This window comes from Myiozetetes cayanensis, unplaced genomic scaffold (genome assembly GCF_022539395.1).
Source record: "Myiozetetes cayanensis isolate MyiCay16 unplaced genomic scaffold, myiCay2020 scf3, whole genome shotgun sequence".
NCBI classification, from domain to species: Eukaryota; Metazoa; Chordata; class Aves; order Passeriformes; family Tyrannidae; genus Myiozetetes; species Myiozetetes cayanensis.
Window position 1 is genome coordinate 72,595,990 of NW_026087521.1, and position 14,514 is coordinate 72,610,503.

A 14,514-nucleotide genomic window follows, 5' to 3' on the forward strand; every position below is an offset into this window, starting at 1 on the left:
ATTAATATAGAATGGTGCTGTTGTGTTCTGTCCCCCACCTTTACATCCCATACTTTCCCTGATGATTCTTGAAGCTGCCAGTGGTATTCTAATTGTAAAAATCTTTCCTCTTTTTTTTTTCTCTTTATTTCTGTACTTCTTTTTTGCCCTTCCCTTTTGTAAATCCTCCTTCAAGAACTCTGTTTATTTTTTTTTTGGTGGGTTTTTTTGGGTTTGTTTGTTTGACTTTTTTTTTTGCCTTTCTTTTTGGATTTTCCTCTGTCATTATTAAGCCAGGCATGCTGTTTGTTTTGTGAAAAGTGCAAAAAAAAAAAAAAAATTATTGGGTTTGTTTCTTTTGCCCCATTGGTTATGTCTTACACCACCAACTAATTCCAAGGATTATTTTAAACATTTATGGATGCTTTAAAGTTTGATCACAGTTCTTCTGTTGTACACAAAGCCTCGCTGGACTGCAGAGGGGGCAGCAGATCCAGCCTTGATTTAAAACATGTCTTTTGCAGGGATTTTAGGACAAGTCTTATTTTTACCTAGTAAGAACAGTGGTAACAGGAGATCTGAGCTTGGCTGGGCATCTACAAATTTTGATTGAGTGTGATTACTAATAACGTGTGTCACACTTAATAAACCCTGTACTCTGAAGGGGAATGCTGTGGCAAAGATTTCTGAGTGATGTGTGATGAGGATGTTGGTAGCTGCTGGAAGGGAGAGGGATGGCCCAGGGCAGTGCCATCACTGCAGCCTTTCTTTGTGTTTGGCATGGTTGGCTCAGTCAGAGGAAGGAAGAAAACCAATTTGTGTTCAGAGTTCAGCCTGTCCTGCCTTTTGGACCCTTTTTGCCTCTTCTTACTCACATGGTGTAATACTTGACTCTACAATAGCCCTACTGGAGAGCCAAAGAACTATTTGGAGGTTGAATTGTTATCCTGCTTGGACGAAGGTAGCAGTGTAGCCCATGGGATTTTATGGCTTCCTTCTCAGATCCAGTTTGCTTTCCTGTTTGTCTTCATTCATACCAGGCTCAGTAGGTGACCTTTCCTGCAGCCAATTTTCACATCTGTTTCTAAGCAGTTCAGTCCTTGATGGACTAGTTTAGATACTCAGGGACAAAGCTGTTGGCCATAGCAGGGGGAGAACTGGCCAGATGAAATGTTGGCAAAGACAACAAAACCCAACGCGGGCGCTTGAACAAAAGGTGACTGCCTGGCCTGGAATTTGGGCAAAAGAGGTGTTTTGAGGAATGAGAGAAATGCTGTGAAGGTACAGGAAGGATTCTTTCCCTCTCAGTGACTGTCTGGGGAGTGAGAACTGTGCTCTCACTCACTGTGCAGTCCTACAAGCCCTCCTCAATTGTCTCTTGTTGCTGGATGCACAGACAGTGAAGACTCCTAAAGGAATGTTTTCCCATCTGTGTCTAAGCAGGTGTTCAAAAACATCTGGGCAATGGACAGTTTCTGGAGCCCTGGTGCTTTTGCAAAGCAAATATTTTTGTTCTTTAAGCAAACAAAACATTTTTTTTTTCGATAACTTTGTATGCCTTGCAATGGCACTGCGTGAGCAGAGGAGGCCACAGCAGTGCATTCCTCACCCTCCAGTAACCTTCCTCATTGCTGGGGATCCCTTCCACCCTTTGGCCAAGTCTAAGAGTTTGGTTTTCCACTTCCATGATCTGAAGTTTCCTTTCCCTCTGTTCGGTGATGACTGTCCTTGACTCTCCTTCCCCTACTGTTGGGATATTCCTAAGTGGAAGTTTGTGATGGAGAAAGGTGCCTGTGGAGGCCCAGAGAGCTTATCATCTCCAGAATGATTGCATTCAAGTTTACTTTGCTGGTTTTCCCTTGTCCAGAACCACAGTAAAAACTTCCAAGGAAATCCACAGGGAAGAGAAACAGGAAAAGAGTGTTAGGAATGTGATTAAGAGGAAAGAATCTGTGGCTCAAACTAAGAAAAAGAAAAGAGCTCAAGATGACTGTAGGGGTGGAAGGTGAATTAGATTAATTCCAGGGGGGGCTGTTTTGTTTTCTTTCTTTATGGGGGATTTTACTCTCTTCTGTACTGACTGCAATGGGTAAGTAAGAAAAAAGTTATGGTCTTCATGCTCCTGCATCACTTGTGTCCTAGCAAGAGCTGAGTAGGTAGTTCAGCATAAATCAGATTTCTTTCTGCATGATTGGTAGGTAAGTGAAAAGGAAAAAAAAGAGAAAAATAGATACAAAAATGTTCTCTCCACACAGTGAAAACTACAAAACAAAAGGAAAGAATATTTTATACCATTGGAAAAGTTTTCATTTAAATTTGTTTCGGCGCAGATTATTTTTTCTTTAGGCCATTATTTGAATGAGAAATATTAGCATGAAGCAAAAACTCATCATTCACCCACATTTCATTTAAAATTAATGAAACAGGTCTTTAAAAGGTAAAAATTAGATGCTTTGCTAGATCTAATATTTCATTACTATTTTCTGACAAAGCTTATTTGTGAATTTCATCTAATATCTTCAGGAGTTTTCTCCAGATCATTATTTTTTAGTATGTTTACTAGTTCTTCGTTAAAGCAAAATGTGCCCAGTTTTCACCTTCAGCCTTTAATAATACTCTGAATCTCATTCCTTTGCAATAGTTCCTTTTCATGCAACAGCCTTCCTCTGCATACAGGAATTCAATAAACTAGTGCTGGATCATTAAGATGAGCTGTTAAATTTCCTTATACCCATGTTGTGAATCTGGGCCCCCAGGCCCAGTGAAATAATTGCAATAGTCTAATCTTTCACATTTAGGTAGTCTCTTTCATCTGGGGATCTCAAGATGTTATACCTAAAATAATGAATGTATACTGGAATTCTTGCCAAAGGCGAAAATGAAAGAGAAAAATGTATCTTCTTCCTCTTTTTGTGCTATGAGTATGAAAATTTGCTATTTTTTATTACTATTTTATTGATTTTTTTTTTCCATTGTGGGGTGTTTTAGATATTTATTTCTTTTTAAACCAGAATACCAAAGCCCTGTGAAATTCAAATCCTTCTTGTGGGAACTTGACCTTACGTAGCAGGGTTGACTTTCCTCATCTCATGGGTCAAAGCCAACCCATGAAGGATGCCAAGGATACCAAGTGATTTCTGGGACACAAATGTAAAGTGAAGCCCTAGTAACCCTTCTTAGGTTAGTCATAAAAGAATAATAACATGGGAAATTATTTTTTTTATTAAATTGTAAGTTGCCACTTCCACTGTGCAGAGGTGGGGCAGTTTCAGCCAGTAAAGGCCATTTACCTGCACTCACATGAAGGCCCTTTGGTCCAAGGCCTCTGAACCTCTTGCCAGAGAAAAAGCCTTTGCTCAGCAGCTGCATTTGAACCCAAACAACCTGCAGTTTCACCACGTGAATGACGTGTGTGGCTTTAGTCAGAAGGGACATGACAACTTCAGGAGCAGAATTGGTGTCACAGAACTCTGGAAAGGCTTGGCTTGGAAGGGACCTTAAAGATTATCTGCTTCCAATCCCCCTGCCATGGCAGGGATGCCATTCACGCAATCATGTTGCTCAGAGCCCCACTCAACCTGGCCTTGGACACTGCCAGGGATGGGGCAGCCACAGCTTCTCTGGGCAACCTGTGCCAGGGCCTGCCCACCCTCACAGGGAAGAATTTTTTAATAACATCTCACCTAAATCTCTCCTTTCTTTTTGTTTAGAACCTTTCCCCCCCTTGTCTTATCACTACCTGCCCATGTAAAAAGTCACTCTCCCTCTTTTATATAAACCCCCTTTCCCTTTAGGTACTGGAAGGCCGCTGTAAGGTCTCCCTGGAGCCTTCTCTTCCCCAACTCAGCCTGTCCTCAGAGGAGAGGTGCTTCAGCCCTCCTGATCATTCTCTGACAGTTGAATTGTTGTGCCAGCTTGGAGTTCTGCACCCCTTTTCTGATTTATGTCCCTGTCTGTCAGCGAGTTCTGAATTCTCACCTTTCCATTTGATCATCCTGATATCATCGTGTCGCTCTTAGAAATAACTCAGCACCCTGAACTGCCGGTGGCAAACTTGAACTAACCTATGTGTGCATTTCTTTGCAGATTATGCTGACGTTTTCAGCAGTTTTTGGTGTCATTGTGTACCGAATCACCACAGCAGCAGCTCTGTCGTTCAGCACCAACGAGACAACCAGGTCGAACGTTCGAGTGACTGTGACTGCCACTGCTGTCATCATTAACCTCGTGGTGATACTTATCCTGGATGAAATTTATGGAGCTGTTGCCAAATGGCTGACAGAAATTGGTAAAAACTCTCCCACCACATTCCTCCCTAGTACATTACAAGTATTGACAGGAGGGGTTGCAAGGAGGCTCTAGTAGGAATATTTCCTGGAGAGCACCAGAGGAAATATTCAGGTCTGTGGGGTGAGGTGCTCTGTGCCAAGGTCCACTTATCTAGACCTGGTTGAGCATTTTTGCCCTGGCAAAATGTGTTTTGAACTGGGTTTACTGACAGTCATTGGGTTGTTTCTCAGATGTTGATGACTCTGGCAAATGCTTGCCATGGTATTATTAACCATTTCCTTACCACTCAAATGATTATTTTATCTTTTTTTCCATTTTGGAGGCATGTCTGGGCTGGACTTTTTTGTGATGATATCTATTTCAGTTAGAGGTTGGACTTTCAAATTTTTTTTTTTTAGATGTCATCATATTGTTACAAGCCTGGCAATGTATTTAAGTCATTTAAAGGCAAGTCATTCATTTGACTAGTGTAGAGATTTGGGCTAGAGTATTATTTGTTATATCCATTAGGGTATACAGCTGTCATTAGATAGTATTTCCCACAGGTTCACACATCACCTCTAATTCTAGATGCTTCAAAGTCATTTATTTATTATGAAGTCATTTATTCCAAGCACTGAAAAGTCATTCTTGTGGGTTTCTAGTTGAGATAATCCTGAGTCTTTGAAATGTGGTCCTGTGGTTTTACCAGTAAGGTTAGCCTGTTAGTTTAGATTAAATTCATAAAGTATTAGAAAGAGACAAAGAGAAAGCAATTAATTTTCACAAAATGCCACTGTACGTGGTTATCTTTATTTAGGCAACATTCCTAATTATCAATCAGATGTTTTGTTTAAGAACAGAACAGTCAGAATAATCTCTAGGGCTACAAATTACAAGAGTTAGAGAGTTCATTTAGGCAGCTTTCACCAGTGCTAGACTCAGATGCCAAATGCAATCAAAATGTTTAAAAAAATTACTATTCATGCATGCTGATAAATGCTCCTTAACTTTTGAACTTTCATTTTGCTGAGCAGAGCAAAACATACTCCATTCTCTTTTCACACTGCAGTTAATTGACAAGCTGAGGAACACACTCGGGCTGGAGGGACAGCTCTTGACAGCATAGGTTGCTATTCCAACCCCAAGTACACTTGAATCTTTTTCAGCTGAGAAGTTACTTCTGTAAGCACAAGAATTGTACCACTGGCAGCAATTGCATTCATCATAGGATCAAAGCCATGGATCTGCCTCAATAACTGCTCAGGCAGTGCTTGGGGGAAAAAGTAGTAGTTTTCTTGTGATGGTTTGGGTTGGAAGGGACCTTAAAGATCATCTCAGTTCCAATCCCCTGCCATGGGCAGGGACACCTTCCACCAATCCAGGTTGCTCAGAGCCCCATCCAACCTGGCCTTGGACACTGCCAGGGATGGGGCAGCCACAGCTTCTCTGGGCAACCTGTGCCAGGGCCTGCCCACCCTCACAGGGAAGGACTCACTGAGGCCAAGGAAGAACCAGTCATACAGGGATAAAATCAAAACTCCTTGTGTTTGTGTCTTACAAAGGCAGAAACTCCTTCAGTGAGCTCAGACTCGTCCACAGTTATCTCAGCTCATTCTCCACCTGGAAAGTTTCAGCTGCCCAGTTTGGGTGTGACATGCACAACCCACCATAATTCATCTTTTTGGGAGGGGTGTGTGTGTGTGGGAAAGTTTTCCCTGTTCCTAAAACACCTCTTCTGGCTGAATGCATTTCTTGTGCAGCAGACTCGACCTGGCTAGAGGACAAATTCTACACATGCCTCTGCCAGGCTATGGTATAGCATGTCTGAGTGTGGGGAGGGAGAGGAGTGCTGAGTGAGCCTCTGGGACCATATAAGGTGTGCAAATGTTCATCCAGAGGCTGAGCTCATCCTTGGGGGGGTTCTCTGTGAGGCAAAGTTTGGGATTTTTCTCCCTCAAATGAAAAGCTGCACTGCTCTTACTCCACATCCCTGCTGCCCTGAGCTGTTGTCCTGTGGATCTAATTCAGTCTGTGGGATCACCTACGAATTGTCCAAACCCCTTGAAGGTTTAATTAAGCTTTTCTATATATTTAGGTGAACAAAGCCTTAGGGCTCGTCAGATTGTGTGCTGATTTTTTATGAAAATACAGTTGAAAGTATCACAGATAAAGCCTGGCAGTGGGGACTCATAAAGCTGGCAATTCCTTTAGTGTTCAAAAAAGCCATCATGCTTCTTTTTTAAAACAAAACAAAACAAAAGCAAACAAAACGCCCAAAATGTGCCCCAAACAAACTGTGCAAATACAGGAGCATTCTTAATGAAATCCTTAAAGCCAGAGCCCTGCACCTCCTTATTATTCCCCACTTCTGTTGTGCCACAGAAACTCAACCAAGAATAATGAAGTTAGTTATAAAATTATCTGCTCTCACATTAGTTACAGCCCAGGATGAGCATGGAAACACAACAGTTTAACACCTACAGAATATTTAAATATTTAAAAATATTTAATTTTACTGTCAGTTTGAAAAACCTGTGTCTTATATGTTCTACTGCTGAAAAATTTCCATGGAAACTGGAAATAAACCTGGGAACATAGTAACGAATACGGGAAATGTTGAAGCCACTTTTTTACAAATTACCTAAAAAAATCTAGAACGTGCATTTATTTTGCATGGCAATTAATAATCAGTTACTGCCTGATTTAAAAAGGAGCTTAGTTGTGTGTTTAGCATTAAGCACACCGACAATCTCATTACAGAAAAGAAGGCTTTGTGTACACAAAGCCAAGGAGGCTTTTAAGGTGTTTTGTTTTCTGGTTGAAAGTCTTTGTACTTTGCTTTCACCATTCATGGCTTAAGAATATTAATGTTTTGTTATTTCAGTTGTGCAACTGATATACCTGGGTGTGTTAATATACATACCCTTGCATGCATCAAAGTAATTTATTCTGATTTTGCTTTGGGCAATGGAATGTCAAGATCCAGTTTTTTTCCCCCTCAAACTCCAGATAACCGAGAGAAGAACCATGTAAATATGTAATTTCTATCTATTTTTATTGAAATATACATTATGATAAGAAATATATGCATTTAATACTTATATTTGTATTCAAAAATGTATGTATTTAATAACAGATGCCAGAGGAAATGACAGAGGAGGTCTGTGCTGAGTTTTCACATGACCTGAAGCAGGGGAAAGTCATGGGGTCTGCCCAGGTCTCTCAGTAAGAGAATGAAAAAGGCTGGAAAAGTGAGGTATTGTCAGGTCCAGGGCAGATTTCAGAATCTGTTGGGGTTTTTTGCCACCAGGGTATTGGACAGACAACCAAGATTAACTTGGGGTAAGCTGTCAGAGGCCTGTCAGAAAAACAAGTTCATTATGTTGTCATTATTAATGCTTCTGTCAAAGAAGCTCCAATTTCCATTTGGAAATTTGAGAGGACTCTCTGGAAATCAGGAATCAGGACTCAGTGACAGACCCCCTGTGCTTTGGTACAAACTAGAAGTACAAAATCAAAATCAGTATGAGCTCAAAGTTTGCAGTTTGGTTTATGGGGTTTTGTGTGTATTTGGAGAGTCAGGGATTTCTACATATTTACTAATTCAATTTTCTTGCTTTGTTGTTTTTTTTTTTTTTCCCCCCCCAGAAATACCAAAAACAGAGAAAACCTTTGAGGAGAGATTGATTTTGAAGGCATTCCTACTGAAGTTCGTGAATTCTTATGCACCAATTTTTTATGTTGCCTTTTTTAAAGGAAGGTAGGATAAAGATCCTTTACATATTGATATATATGTATATTTGTATTTGTATATATATTTATATATATGTCCATATTAGTTGGATCTGTGTTTAAAAATGGACACTAAGGGCTACCTAACTGTGGCCTGGGGCTGAACACCTTCACCAGAGCTGGAAAAATATCATAAACAGGGTTGTTTAAAGCTTTTTGTTGAGTGGCAGGGCACGATGTTGAGTACTGGCCTGAGCCTCGTTCTGGACTGTGACCAGTTCTTTCTAAAACAAGAATAATCCTCACCTCAGAAAATAATCCCTTTTAGTTCAAAAAGGGTGTTGCTCTAATAAGTGAAAGGTAGTGCTTACAGGCCTTCACCTTCCACATTCTAGCAAATTTTCCTTGAGGCATCATCCAGCAAAGAGGGGTTTCTCTATTTCATTTACAATTACGGAACTTCTTTTTTCTTTTTTTTTTTTTTCTTTTTCCTTTCTCATCGTTTTGCACTTTTCTCCTCTATCAAGTTAAATTAAGGAAGGGCTATAGTCAACTGGAAGCTGAGTTTTGGCAAATGAACTGGTTGACCAAAAAGCTAATTCAGCTGTCCTGCTAAATAAGTGTGACTTCCTAGGGGTTCAGGATCACTGTCTTTTGGGACCAGGTCATCCACATGCTTTTGAACGGGAAGCTTAAAACGACTGCTTGCTAAAACTTTGGCAAAAAAACCTGTTTAAAACATCCTCTTGATTCTGTTCCATACCATTTTTTCTGTTCCTTTTTGGGGGCTGTAAAATTTGTTAATCTGCAGTCTTCACTAATCCTATTCAGCGTCTTTGATTCGAGGGTGAATGTTGCATTTTGCCAGCAATTGTAAAGATTGTAAGGCATCAGTGAAAAATATCAGCAAATTCTTTCTTTTCTTGACCATATTTTTGTGTTGTATGGTTATAATAAAGTCAAATCTTACTGTTTCTCCCTATGTTGTCAAAAAAGTCTTGATTGTGTATAGATGTGGAAATAATTCTGTTCAGGCAATACTCAGATGCAAGAGAATGTGAGTTAGGATATGTGTTCCCATTTCTATTTGTGATCTCCAATCAAAAGGGGGAGTTCGTTGTTATTCTGTTTTAACAAAGAAAAAATATTTTATGAAAATTATTTTATCAAGACATAGTAGAAAACAATTTGTGAAGGCCTCCTGCTTTGAAATAATTTTAAATAATCAGAGTTGAGCAGGTGCTGAGTCTTTTAAAATTCACATTGAAGAAGCTGCTTCTGAGATATTTTAGTTAATATGAATGAATAATTATGATGTTAAAGCTAGCTTATTTTCCTGCCTTTTTATTAGCTCATATTTCCCATTTTTATATTATTTCGTGGATTTTTATTGCTTTCAGGTTTGTTGGCCGTCCTGGTCGTTATGTGTACGTGTTTGAAGGATATCGAATGGAAGAGGTAAGTGCATAGAAGTACATATGAAATTCAAACAACAAAAACCAAATCCTTAGCACAGAGAAATATGCATAAAAGTGTATAGACAAGAAGGGAAAAATGGAAAACACGTTAAAACAAGAGGTTAAATCTTCTCCCTAAATAGACAAAATCCAAATTTTCCGTCTAAGGCACTTTTATGTTCTTTCTCTCTGCAGTTTTGAGTATTTCATGAGTATTTCATGGTCTCTCTCAGGTGCAGCCTCACCACTTCTATGCTTTCCAACTGGGCACTAGGGCACAAACATTACATGATTTGATTTTGAGGCCCTTGGGAAACTTGAATCTGGCTTCTCCTTCTGGATCACTGGAAGCTTGGAAATTTTAATAGCCATTTCAGTAGCCCATTGCCATTTGGGGCTAAACCTGTAATTTTTTTTTTTTTTTTTTCAAATTTCCCTTTAACTGCTGGTGGTATTTCCTTGAAAACTGATAGATGTGCTAAGGTTTTACAATCGAACTGACATGTAAATCTTTGCAAGATTGAAGCCTTTCTTCCCCCTGGGAGACACCAGGCTGGGAGAGTATTGGTGACACTGCATTATGTTTATTACATTGATTATATGGTAAATATTTTCAAAGGAAATATAGCAGCCCCAGGGCACAGCCAGTTATTTCTGAGCTCTGCATCTTTTCCATAATGGAGTTTTATGAGTGGAGATGAAATGCCTTGCCAAGCCCAGAATTGCAGTGATGGATGAGCTCCGTGCTCCCACACTAATTGGTGGCAGGGGCAGCGGGCACAGGGAGACACTGGGAGCTCTCCCAAGTGGGTGCTTTTACATGAATCCTCTCAATCCCTTCACACTCCCTGGTTTTGTTTAATTACAGTGTGCTCCAGGAGGCTGTTTGATGGAACTCTGCATTCAGCTGAGCATCATCATGCTTGGAAAACAACTGATCCAAAATAATCTGTTTGAAATTGGAATCCCGTACGTATCCCATCCTTCCCCATTGCCTTATTCCCACGACACAGTAAATTAAAGGCTGGGTCCCTATTCAGCTGAATGGGAACTTTTGCCACTGTCTTCAGCGGGTTCTAATTGAATGTGAGGATAAATCACATTTTTGGTGGTGGTGGAATGATCTGGCTGTATTTTACGTTGAATAATTGGCTATATCTGCAGCAAATGGCTTGGAGAAAGTGATTGAATATATTAAATAATTGATTTAAATTAATTTTAGAAACCCGGGAAAACGGGCAAGGTATGATAGATCTCTTGGGAAGTTTCAGAGAAGCTTTCAGGACAGCAGTGTTGAATACAGATTAGTTTAAAAGTGGAGGAGAGTTAGCATGGGGGAAAGCAATAGCTCATAAAAGATGTTAGAGCCCACTATTTGATCTATGAGTATTTTATGGGCTTACAAATGAAATCCACACGTTTGCAGGGTGCCTGTGTGTCAGTGTGTCACTGTGTGAGGCCGGCAGTGACTGCCACAGGACCCTCAGGGCACAGTCCTGGGCTGCAAACGCAGCAGGAAAACCCTCCCTGTCTGTCACCAGCGCCAGGGGCACCTTCAGGCTCTGGGAATCCACTGAGAATGTCCTGCTTCTGCCTCCTGGGAGGTTCGCTTCTTGGTGGCAGTGGCCTGTGAAATGTTGTAGTAGAGAAGGAGCCTGGCTCAGATGTCTCAGCTCCACCGAAATTAATCAGAATATTTCAGCTCTGGTGTCAGCAGCTTTTGGGTCACAGCCATAAGGAAGGCCTTGAAGATGTTAACTAGAAGCCAAGACAAGAGACACAAAAGATAGGAAATATATTTAAAATGAGCCGTTTTCCTCCCTTTTCCAAGCAAGATATTTTATTTTTTCTTGGAAGGAATTTAAATAGAAAAAAAAAAAAAAAGAAATCCCAAACAAATCAGATGTGGATTATGGATGGTTTCATTATTCTTGTGTCAAAGTTCAATAGGGAGGCCTGTTTTCTGTCTACATCTCATTGGGTTTACATTTTATTTTGAGAAAAGTGTGGTAAATCATTCCCAAAATATCTGACATGTTGATGGTTTAAAGCTTTCTCAGTGTAAACCTGAGTGATTTGTTTCTCGTCTTCCAAAAACTTACTGCTACTGGACTTTTTTAATGGTGATTTTATGATGTTGGAAATACTGTATTTATTATTTTTGACTCATGAAAGCACAGGCTGATCCAGTCCAAACAGAAATTCATGTAGAATTATTTCTCATTTCTCTCACTTTGGTGCAAGAATGTGACCATTTCATCCCATTTTTCTCCCTCATTTCTTCCTCCCCCCACCCTTCTGCCAACAAACTGTGGTGGCCTCAATTTTTAAAACTGTTTAGAAACAAACATGCTTTCATCCTCTCCTCCCTGGATAAATAATCATTTCAGTCACAATGCTATCTTGTCATCCTGCAATAAGAATATTAAGAATATTAAATTTCCCTTTGCTTGTCTGCATTCTCAAGAATGTACATCTGCAGGGCTCAGGCCTGTTTGCACCAGGAGAAGCACAGTGCTTTCCTGAACCCCTAATTAAATCAGAATTAGCCTGATGTCTCTGCATGGGCCACTCCACTGCTGTGGGCTAGATCCTTACCTGTACCCCATTCTGTCTTACCTGCCACACACACACGGGCACAGACAAACTTTGGGGCTCTACCCATCAGATTTTCCCTTCTGGCAGAAAAATAGATCAATATTTTTATTTTTTTTTTATCAACAGTTCCAACAGCTGCGTTCTTTCCCCTTCTTGCCTTGTGCCTCTTGGAGAATCAGAGAGAATTAAACAGATTCATCTGAATTTTCACTGAGGGCAGAGTACAGATGCTGCAACCAACCTTTTCTGTCCATAAGGGACCTTCACAAATGGTGATTTGTTCTTCAGAATCTCCTATTGTCCTCCCCCACACCTGCAGCGTGGAAGCACCTCTCTGCTAAGTTTTATGATGAAAAGTTGTTTGTTTTTTTTTTTCCTTACTGAAATCTCAAGATTTCAGGATTATTTGCAGGAAACCTTTCGATTTTATTCACCAGAAAAACCCAAGTCGTTTCAGCTGCTTTGCAGAAGGTCAGAAAGCTGTCCCATTTTCTGTCTCTTTCCCTCAAAGGATTCTGCCAAGTAGATGACAAACCCAGTTTGCAAACAGCACTCATCCATTATGCCTCCAGCATCCCAAATGCTGCCAGAACTGGGAAGCATCTTCCAGTGTCTTCATTCTGCTTTATCCACAGTCAGTGCTGGATGAGAAGTTAAACTTCAAATGGCAGCCCTGCCTTTTTGGGGTCACAGGGGACACATCATTGCTTTTTCCTTCAATCCTTCTGCAGGAACTGCTGCACAGCTATGATAGATGTGACTTGTTGGTCTCCTAAATCTTTCTGTGATTTTTCTTTTTTTTTTCTTTTTTTTTTTTAATTTCTGCACCCAAAGATGTCCAACCAGCTAGTTAAATGCAGCAACACTTGAGTTACACAAAACTAAGCCTTCCTGAACTGAAATGTGTATTCTGTGGGGCTGGAATTCACAAGTTTAACAGATGTAAATATGCCACAGTTCACTCAGATGTGTCACATACCATCATTGTTTTACTGTTGCCACAGGACTTGACCATGTAAGGCTGCAGGGCTTGAAAACTTTAACCCAGAGTTTCTTTTAAACTCCATTTCTTCAGTTCTGGTTGGTTTGGTTTGGTTTGGTTTTTTTTCTGAACTTATTGAAAAAAACATCTATGTGGTTATTTTATTAGTCTGTCTTTGACCTTGGTGCTAAACCCTTAGGGTGAAATCCTGGCCCTGTTGGAGTGGATGGCAAAACTTCTATTGCATTTAGTGATTTTGACCTTTTTATTTTTCCATCATTTACTTCAAAATGCACTTACTATGCTGGATGAGAATACAAAGTTAATAAAATCCATTTAAAGACACTCCTTCATAGCTATTCTCTTTTATGGTGTTTTTCACCTTTACTAAATTATTCTTAAATAAGGTTTTTTTGGTGTTTGATTGGGTTTTTTCCCTCTCCTGTTTTGAGTTGCTGTTTTCCTCTGACTCAAAAACCAGTAAATCCCAAACTGAATCTCCCACAGAATCCAGGAAGTCTGAGTGTGCCAAGGAAGCATGGCTATACCAGAAATTTTTTTGTTTAGCTTTCTCCCTGTACCCTTTTCTATCATGCTACAAATCAAAAAGCATCAGCTGGAAGGATAGCCTTAAAAAACCACCTAATACAAATAATCTCTCTGATTTTTTAAAAGTCTTCATTTAAGTGCTCCATGTGCTTAGAAGCCCAGCCATAATCATCTGGGGTTTGGCTCCTCTCTTCTTTTCCTCAGTTTTTTTTTCCCTAGGAAGCTTGAGGGAAGCTTTTCCTCAGGAGTGGGGCTGTAATGATTTTATGCTCTCTCCTTCTTTCAGCTGCTCCAGACACAGCCTGACAAAAACCTGTTCGCTTTCTTTCCCTCTGGTCCCACGATAATTCTTCTTCCATGTGTTCAGTCTCCTTAGGAGTGCACCTTGCTTTTTGATATTCACTGGAAAAAAGGGCCAGAAATAATGGCTATTCTGAAGCTCTACCATTTTCTCTGCTTGCCCAGGTTCATATGGAGTCAGGAAAGTTTCCTGCTCAGCCTGAATGGGCAAACCTGCCTCTTCCCCACTGCCTGCCAGGCAGAAATCAGCAGCTAAAACAACCCTTTGTCAGTCAACCTTGTTGAAAAAATGCTGATCTGAGTAGTGAAAAAAACCAGGTTTCACACAAGTGCATTCAAAGGGTGTCCTCAGTTTTAATCTCACGATCATATGTACGGCCATAGGGCTCTGCAAAACTCATTTTCGTGACCCTACTGCTGTATAGCTGGAGAATAACACTCTGGAAATCCCTGATCTTTGTTCCTCTAACTTTCTGACACATTTCTGCTTGGTCTCAAACTTCACATGCTTGGATATGACACAAAGGTTTTATTTTGGTGTTTTGGGTTTTTTTGGTTTTTTTTTTTGTGGAAAATTTGAAATAATTAGTTTGGCTTGCTTTCAGTCAGTTGATATTTAAAAAAAAAAAATGGCATGAAAAGAAG

General features: G+C 40.1%; 1 protein-coding gene across 1 annotated transcript in view; it reads left to right on the plus strand.

The window, feature by feature from the left end:
* ANO2 (anoctamin 2) overlaps positions 1 to 14,514 on the plus strand; it is a 121,136-nt gene that overhangs the window by 87,237 nt on the left and 19,385 nt on the right. The window contains exons 15-18 of the mRNA XM_050324557.1: positions 4,066 to 4,267; positions 7,900 to 8,011; positions 9,384 to 9,441; positions 10,309 to 10,409. Of these exons, the coding sequence (XP_050180514.1) occupies positions 4,066 to 4,267; positions 7,900 to 8,011; positions 9,384 to 9,441; positions 10,309 to 10,409 (473 nt within the window). The remainder of the gene's footprint in view (positions 1 to 4,065; positions 4,268 to 7,899; positions 8,012 to 9,383; positions 9,442 to 10,308; positions 10,410 to 14,514) is intronic.